At 40.2% G+C, this 9,644-nt stretch overlaps 1 protein-coding gene across 6 annotated transcripts in view; it reads left to right on the plus strand.

Annotated features, from left to right (window-relative positions):
- LOC139379138 (TSC22 domain family protein 4-like) overlaps positions 1-8,382 on the plus strand; it is a 40,660-nt gene extending 32,278 nt beyond the window's left edge. For 2 of the 6 annotated variants that reach the window (XM_071121971.1, XM_071121974.1), the window contains 2 exons: positions 6,970-7,021; positions 8,122-8,382. In XM_071121971.1, the coding sequence (XP_070978072.1) occupies positions 6,970-7,021; positions 8,122-8,262 (193 nt within the window). In that variant the 3' untranslated portion in view covers positions 8,263-8,382. Of the gene's footprint in view, positions 1-3,938; positions 4,067-6,969; positions 7,023-8,121 lie in introns of those variants that run through there. The other 4 variants (XM_071121972.1, XR_011628373.1, XR_011628372.1 and 1 more) reach the window with 4 other exon arrangements.
- Positions 8,383-9,644: the final 1,262 nt, after the last annotated feature.

The raw sequence follows: 9,644 nt of genomic DNA on the forward strand, positions 1-9,644 counted from the left end.
AAACCGTGCCTTTGGAAAGTATTCAGACCCCTTTAGTTTCTGAATAACCCGTGCCTTTGGAAAGTATTCAGACCCCTTTAGTTTCTGAATAAACCGTGCCTTCAGGAAGTATTCAGACCCCTTTAGTTTCTGAATAAACTGTGCCTTTGGAAAGTATTCAGACCCCTTTAGTTTCTGAATAAACCGTGCCTTTGGGAAGTATTCAGACCCCTTTAGTTTCTGAATAAACCGTGCCTTTGGAAAGTATTCAGACCCCTTTAGTTTCTGAATAAACCGTGCCTTTGGGAAGTATTCAGACCCCTTTAGTTTCCGAATAAACCGTGCCTTTGGAAAGTATTCAGACCCCTTTAGTTTCTGAATAAACCGTGCCTTTGGAAAGTATTCTGACCCCTTTAGTTTCTTAATAAACCGTGCCTTCAGGAAGTATTCAGACCCCTTTAGTGTCTGAATAAACCGTGCCTTCAGGAAGTATTCAGACCCCTTTAGTTTCTGAATAACCCGTGCCTTTGGAAAGTATTCAGACCCCTTTAGTTTCTGAATAAACCGTGCCTTTGGAAAGTATTCAGACCCCTTTAGTTTCTGAATAAACTGTGCCTTTGGAAAGTATTCAGACCCCTTTAGTTTCTGAATAACCCGTGCCTTCAGGAAGTATTCAGACCCCTTTAGTTTCTGAATAAACCATGCCTTCAGGAAGTATTCAGACCCCTTTAGTTTCTGAATAAACTGTGCCTTTGGAAAGTATTCAGACCCCTTTAGTTTCTGAATAAACCGTGCCTTTGGAAAGTAATTCAGACCCCTTTAGTTTCTGAATAAACCGTGCCTTCAGGAAGTATTCAGACCCCTTTAGTTTCTGAATAAACCGTGCCTTCAGGAAGTATTCAGACCCCTTTAGTTTCTGAATAAACCGTGCCTTTGGAAAGTATTCAGACCCCTTTAGTTTCTGAATAAACTGTGCCTTTGGAAAGTATTCAGACCCCTTTAGTTTCTGAATAAACCGTGCCTTCAGGAAGTATTCAGACCCCTTTAGTTTCTGAATAACCCGTGCCTTCAAGAACTATTCAGACCCCTTTAGTTTCTGAATAAACCGTGCCTTTGGAAAGTATTCAGACCCCTTTAGTTTCCGAATAAACCGTGCCTTTGGAAAGTATTCAGACCCCTTTAGTTTCTGAATAAACCGTGCCTTCGGAAAGTATTCTGACCCCTTTAGTTTCTTAATAAACCGTGCCTTCAGGAAGTATTCAGACCCCTTTAGTGTCTGAATAAACCGTGCCTTCGGGAAGTATTCAGACCCCTTTAGTTTCTGAATAACCCGTGCCTTTGGAAAGTATTCAGACCCCTTTAGTTTCTGAATAAACCGTGCCTTCAGGAAGTATTCAGACCCCTTTAGTTTCTGAATAAACTGTGCCTTTGGAAAGTATTCAGACCCCTTTAGTTTCTGAATAAACCGTGCCTTTGGGAAGTATTCAGACCCCTTTAGTTTCTGAATAAACCGTGCCTTTGGAAAGTATTCAGACCCCTTTAGTTTCTGAATAAACCGTGCCTTTGGGAAGTATTCAGACCCCTTTAGTTTCCGAATAAACCGTGCCTTTGGAAAGTATTCTGACCCCTTTAGTTTCTTAATAAACCGTGCCTTCAGGAAGTATTCAGACCCCTTTAGTGTCTGAATAAACCGTGCCTTCAGGAAGTATTCAGACCCCTTTAGTTTCTGAATAACCCGTGCCTTTGGAAAGTATTCAGACCCCTTTAGTTTCTGAATAAACCGTGCCTTTGGAAAGTATTCAGACCCCTTTAGTTTCTGAATAAACTGTGCCTTTGGAAAGTATTCAGACCCCTTTAGTTTCTGAATAACCCGTGCCTTCAGGAAGTATTCAGACCCCTTTAGTTTCTGAATAAACCATGCCTTCAGGAAGTATTCAGACCCCTTTAGTTTCTGAATAAACTGTGCCTTTGGAAAGTATTCAGACCCCTTTAGTTTCTGAATAAACCGTGCCTTTGGGAAGTATTCAGACCCCTTTAGTTTCTGAATAAACCGTGCCTTTGGAAAGTATTCAGACCCCTTTAGTTTCTGAATAAACCGTGCCTTTGGGAAGTATTCAGACCCCTTTAGTTTCCGAATAAACCGTGCCTTTGGAAAGTATTCAGACCCCTTTAGTTTCTGAATAAACCGTGCCTTTGGAAAGTATTCTGACCCCTTTAGTTTCTTAATAAACCGTGCCTTCAGGAAGTATTCAGACCCCTTTAGTGTCTGAATAAACCGTGCCTTCAGGAAGTATTCAGACCCCTTTAGTTTCTGAATAAACCGTGCCTTTGGAAAGTATTCAGACCCCTTTAGTTTCTGAATAAACTGTGCCTTTGGAAAGTATTCAGACCCCTTTAGTTTCTGAATAACCCGTGCCTTCAGGAAGTATTCAGACCCCTTTAGTTTCTGAATAAACCATGCCTTCAGGAAGTATTCAGACCCCTTTAGTTTCTGAATAAACTGTGCCTTTGGAAAGTATTCAGACCCCTTTAGTTTCTGAATAAACCGTGCCTTTGGAAAGTATTCAGACCCCTTTAGTTTCTGAATAAACTGTGCCTTTGGAAAGTATTCAGACCCCTTTAGTTTCTGAATAACCCGTGCCTTCAGGAAGTATTCAGACCCCTTTAGTTTCTGAATAAACCATGCCTTCAGGAAGTATTCAGACCCCTTTAGTTTCTGAATAAACTGTGCCTTTGGAAAGTATTCAGACCCCTTTAGTTTCTGAATAAACCGTGCCTTTGGGAAGTATTCAGACCCCGTTTTATTTTTTTATCCATACAATTATCTTCGGTTAGAGGAGATGGAGAAGAGTGAAATGAAAACATGCTTAAAGTACTTTCCTTCCTTTTTCTAAATATAGTTTGGTGAATCATTGGTGACCGTCATTTGTAACAAGTTTCAGTCAATTATTTTTGGTAATTTCTATGTTGAAGATTTCAAAAAATAATTTGGTGCATTTTTCTGCATTTTCCATCCAGTTTGCTTTATTTTTATAATAAATTACACTTGATCTTTCTTGAATAAGTTTCTCCATTCCCTCCATAGGTTCCTCCACATTTTTCCTCTAAAGTATTCTGATAGCAATAAAAACTAACTATCAGTACTGTCCTTCTATTTCCTTTGTTAAAATGGACTCGTTTGACCTAAATTGCTTTTGTTTTATAGATGAGTACTGAGTTAGTTGCATGGCCTCTAAATACACATTTTAAAAGTGTCCCATACAATAAGGGGATTTGCTGTACCTATGTTTATTTAGGAAAAAGTCTGTAATAAATTATTCTGTCCTTGCTAAAAAGTTATCATCCAATAGGCTTTGATTAAATTTTCAATATCCTCTTCCACGTGGAATTTCTGTAAATGTAATGTATATGCCAATTATTTGTTGATCTGACCGCATTCACTCCCCTATCAAAACTTGTTTTCTTTCTAACTTTTGGATAAGCCTCTGCCATGTATATCTCACTAGGTCAGGATAATTAAGCGTCCAAATATCTACTAGTTCCAATATATCCATGACATTCGTGATTTCCTTTACGTTCCATAGATGTATTTAAAACCATATTATAATCGATCACCATAATAATAGTCTTGTATTGCTTGTAAGGTTGATCAATTATTATATATATTTTCAAAGAAGCGTGGCTCATCATTATTTGGACCGTAAAGGTAAATGAGACATGTCTGTTTATGGTCCAATAACATATTTAAAATCATCCCTCTACCTTGTGGATCTGTTGGACAATTTGCACATTTGGATCAAAATTATTTTAAATTAATATCTTCACCTCTTTTAAATTTCTTGCCCATTGGAGAAGTATATTTCGCCCCCCCCCCCCCTGTCCTTTTTCCTCACAACTTCATCTAAAATCATTGAATGAGTTTCCTGTAAACAATAGATATTATATTCCTTGTCTTTTAGGGAGGGAGAGAATCCCGTCCCAGACCATGATGGACCCTCCACCTCCAAATCGATCCCGCTCCAAAGTACTGGCCTCGGCGTAACGCTCATTCCTTCGACGATAAACGTGAATCCAACCATCACACCTGGTGAGACAAAACCGCGACTCGTCAGTGAGGAGCACTTTTTGTCAGTCCTGTCTGGTCCAGCGACGGTGTGTTTGTGCCCATAGGCGACGTTGTTGCCGGTGATGTCTGGTGAGACCCTGCCTTAGATAAGGCCTACAAGTCCTCAGTCCAGGCTCTCTGTTTGTTGCGGACAGTCTGAGCACTGATGGAGGGATTGTGCGTTCCTGGTATAACTCGGGCATTTGTTGTTGCCGTCCTGTACCTGTCCTGCAGGTGTGATGTTTGGATATACCAATCCTGTGCAGGTGTTGTTACACGTGGTCTGCCACTGCGAGGATGATCAGCTGTGCGTCCTGTCTCCCTGTAGAACTGTCTTAGGCGTCTCATAGTACGGACATTGCAATTTATTGCCCTGGCCACATCTGCAGTCCTCATGCCTCCTTGCAGCATGCCTAAGGCACGTTCACACAGATGAGCAGGGACCCAGGGCATCTTTCTTTTAGTGTTTTCAGAGTCAGTAGAAAGGCCTCTTTAGTGTCCTACGTTTTCATAACTGTGACCTTAATTGCCTACCGTCTGTAAGCTGTTAGTGTCTTAACGACTGTTCCACAGGTGCGTGTTCATTAATTGATTATGATTCATTGAACAAGCATGGGAAAGTGTTTAAACCCTTTACAATGAAGATCTGTGAAGTTATTTGGATCTGTACGAATTATCTTTGAAAGAAAGGGTCTGAAAAGGGGACTTTTTTTGGGGGGGGGCAGTTATTTATATATATATATAAATAACTGCCCCCCCCCAAAAAAAGTCCCCTTTTCAGACCCTTTCTTTCAAAGATAATTCGTACAGATCCAAATGTAACAATATTGCGTATCTTATTTTCCACAATTAACAAATAAAATGCGTAGTAATGTAGGCAGTTCATGCAAAGGATTGTTACCTAGAACCAGGATTGGTACCTAGAACCAGGATTGGTACCTAGAACCAAGATTGCCATTACAAAAATTGCAATTATTATTTTAGCAAACAATTATTGTGATTCATCCTGTATTGTCCATAACATTATTACCCGCATAGCATCATATGTGGGATACTCATGCATACTCAACCTCTTTCCCCACAAACAACCATACACTCAGATGTTCAACAGTTGTTCCATCCTGAGTCCAACTCAAGAGAAGACTTGATGTGTGAATGCATATGCAGTTGCAGCTGTTTGAGAAGGCATGAAATTGAGCAAAAACTGGCAGAAATGGGAAGATTTGATTAACCAATGTCAAGTCCTAGCTGATGGAGATCAGATACACCCCTTTCCCTTGAAACACACACACGCTGGTCCCCCGTTGTCACCATTTTCCCAAAGCATCTCTGAGCAGTCAGACCTTTTGATTATTTTGTGCCACAATAGGCTACAATTGATTTTGGCCCAATAGTCCTGGCATTTTGATAGTGTCATATTGCCTAAAAAGATCAAATTAATTCAAAGCCACTAGGCCTAATAAGACATTTTTCATTCATTTGAATTTCATTCTAAGTAACAATTTATTGAGTATAATGCTTTAATACAACTAAATGTTTAGGTGCTGAGTACTTTATGTTCCTGCCAGCCTAGCGTGTCACACTCTCAAATGTTTGTCGGCTATAGCCTTGAAATCACTGAGATAATAGGCTAATACAATAGCCTAAATAATACATGTTCATTCCTTCTTAGGCGCCCTGTCTGGCTCCTGACTAATGTAGAGTGTTTATATGCTATTTAATATGACTTGTAGCCTATTCAGAGTGTTTAATATGACATGTAGCCAATTCAGAGTGTTTAATATGACATGTAGCCAATTCAGAGTGTTTAATATGACATGTAGCCTATTCAGAGTGTTTAATATGACATGTAGCCTATTCAGAGTGTTTAATATGACATGTAGCCAATTCAGAGTGTTTAATATGACATGTAGCCAATTCAGAGTGTTTAATATGACATGTAGCCAATTCAGAGTGTTTAATATGACATGTAGCCTATTCAGAGTGTTTAATATGACATGTAGCCTATTCAGAGTGTTTAATATGACATGTAGCCTATTCAGAGTGTTTAATATGACATGTAGCCTATTCAGAGTGTTTAATATGACATGTAGCCTATTCAGAGTGTTAATATGACATGTAGCCTATTCAGTGTTTATATGCTATTTAATATGACATGTAGCCTATTCAGAGTTTAATATGACATGTAGCCTATTCAGAGTGTTTAATATGACATGTAGCCTATTCAGAGTGTTTAATATGACATGTAGCCTATTCAGAGTGTTTAATATGACATGTAGCCTATTCAGAGTGTTTAATATGACATGTAGCCTATTCAGAGTGTTAATATGACATGTAGCCTATTCAGAGTGTTTAATATGACATGTAGCCTATTCAGTGTGTTAATATGACATGTAGCTTTTTCAGAGGGTTTATATACTGTTTAATATGACATGTAGCCTATTCAGAGTTTAATATGACATGTAGCCTATTCAGAGTTTAATATGACATGTAGCCTCCTCAGTGTTTATATGCTGTTTAATATGACATGTAGCCTATTCAGAGTGTTTATATTTATGAAAATACTTTTCATTTAAATCATATGGTTTGGTTTCAATAATTAAAAATCAAATGATAGGTCCAGGTAGTCATAACAATAGATGGGTGTTGGTTAAATGGTGTTTTAATGAATGAGTGGTAATTAGTTTATTTTCCGTTGTGAGCGAGGAGCGGTTTGGTTTTTAGTGGAGCGGTTGGAAAGGATGTGGAGCGGCTGAGTGGGATTTCCGACCACTCAACTCCATAATCACATACTCTGATGGGAACCATGTGCCACCACATTACACTGAATCTAGACACGCGCACACACACACTATTCAAAACTGTTTATTTTCTCGTCTTTGCAGTGGGTCGAGCAGCAGCATGATCGCAATCGACAACAAGATAGAGCAAGCCATGGTAGGTCTCTTGTGTTTTTCAAAAAAGAAGCCTGAAACCTTGAATAAAGACTGTTGACATCTAGTGGAAGCCATAGGAATCTGGGAGACGGAGTTACATAGAAACAATAGGTTTCCATAATAAAAAATAATTCTAATAATTCTGGTCGGATTTTCGCCTGACATCAATTCTGTTATAGTCCCAGACACTATTTTAACAGTTACCGGCCGTGATTGGGAGTCCCATAGTGCAGCACACAATTGGCCCAGTGTCGTCCGGGTTTGGCCGGTGTAGGCTGTCATTGTAAATTGGCCCAGCGTCGTCCGGGTTTGGACATTGTAGGCCGTCATTGAAAATAAGAATTTGTTCTTAATTTAACTGACTTATACGCTGAGTGGACAAAACATTAGGACCACCTGCTCTTTCCATGAGACTGACCAGGTGAATCCAGGTGAAAACTATGATCCCTTATTGATGTCACTTGTTAAATCCACTTCAATCAGTGTAGATGAAGGGGAGGAGACGGGTTAAAGAAGGATTTTTAAGCCTTGTGACAATTGAAACAAGGATTGTGTATGTGTGCCAATCAGAGGGTGAATTGGCAAGACAAAATATTAAAGTGCCTTTGAATGGGGTATGGTAGTAGGTGCCAGGCACACCGGTATGTGGCAAGAACTGCAACAGTTTCCCGTGTGAATCAAAAATGGTCCACCATCCAAAGGACAGGCAGCCAACTTGACAACTGTGGGAAGCATTGGAGTCAACATGGGCCAGCATCCCTGTTGAATGCTTTCGCCCCCTTTAGAGACCATGTCCAAGTAACAGTATAGCTTCCGTCCCTCTCCTCACCCCTACCTGGGCTCGAACCAGGGACCCTCTCGCTCCACAGAAGCCGCGGCCCTTGCAGAGCAAGGGGAACAACTACTTCAAGGTCTCAGAGCGAGTGACGTCACCGATTGAAACGCTATTAGCGCGCACTCCGCTAACTAGCTAGCCATTTCACACCGGTTACACCCAGACAAGTTGAGGCTGTTCTGAGGGCAAAAGGGGGTGGAACTCAATATTAGGAAGGTGTTCTTAGTGTTTTGTCCACTCAGTGTAGATTGTTTTCTATATTTCAGGACCTTGTAAAGACCCACCTGATGCTGGCGGTCAGAGAGGAAGTGGAGTTGCTATGGGAACAGATTAAAGAACTATCAGAAAGGAACACCCAGCTGGAGAGAGAGAACTATATCCTGAGAACTCTGAGAGACAGAGACTGACACAGCAACAAAATGTTACACTCCTCTCATGATCGTTGTTTAAATTAGTAATACCTGTAACATGACTGATGAATGATTCTGTCGAACGGCAGAAAACAATAATAAATAACTGTGACTAAAGAGTACCTGGATACCTAGAGCACAGACACACACGGCGTTGTCGGGGGTAACCAACAGAGCTGGGTTGGAATGTGGATTGGAGTGCTAAGAGGATGGGAAGGATCAAACAGTCAGGGATCAGCACACAACACCTCTATATACACCACACCTCTATATACACCTCTATACACACCACACCTCTATATACACCTATATACACCTCTATACACACCACACCTCTATATACACCTATATACACACCACACATCTATATACACCTATATACACACCACACCTCTATATACACCTATATACACCTCTATACACACCACACCTCTATATACACCTATATACACCTCTATACACACCACACCTCTATATACACCACACCTCTATATACACCTATATACACACCACACATCTATATACACCTCTATACACACCACACCTCTATATACACCTCTATACACACCTCTATATACAGCACACCTCTATACACACCTCTATATACAGCACACCTCTATATACACCTCTATATATACCTCTATACACACCACACCTCTATATACACCTCTATACACACCACACCTCTATATACACCTCTATACACACCACACCTCTATATACACCTATATACACCTCTATACACACCACACCTCTATATACACCACACCTCTATACACACCACACCTCTCTATACACACACCACACCTCTATATACACCTCTCTATACACCTCTATACACACCACTCTATACACCACACCTCTATATACACCTCTATACACACCACACCGCTATATACACCACACCTCTATACACACCTCTATATACACCTATATACACCACACCTCTATACACACCTCTATATACACCTATATACACCACACCTCTATACACACCACACCTTTATATACACCTCTATACACACCACACCGCTATATACACCACACCTCTATACACACCACATCGCTATATACACCACACCTCTATACACACCTCTATATACACCACACCTCTATACACACCACACCTTTATATACACCTCTATACACACCTCTATACACACCTCTATATACACCTCTATATACACCACACCTCTATATACACCTCTATACACACCACACCTCTATACACACCACACCTTTATATACACCTCTATACACACCACACCTCTATATACACCTCTATACACACCACACCTCTATATACACCTCTATACACACCACACCTCTATACACACCACACCTTTATATACACCTCTATACACACCACACCTCTATAT

This window comes from Oncorhynchus clarkii, chromosome 21, assembly GCF_045791955.1.
Source record: "Oncorhynchus clarkii lewisi isolate Uvic-CL-2024 chromosome 21, UVic_Ocla_1.0, whole genome shotgun sequence".
In the NCBI taxonomy this organism is placed as follows: domain Eukaryota; kingdom Metazoa; phylum Chordata; class Actinopteri; order Salmoniformes; family Salmonidae; genus Oncorhynchus; species Oncorhynchus clarkii.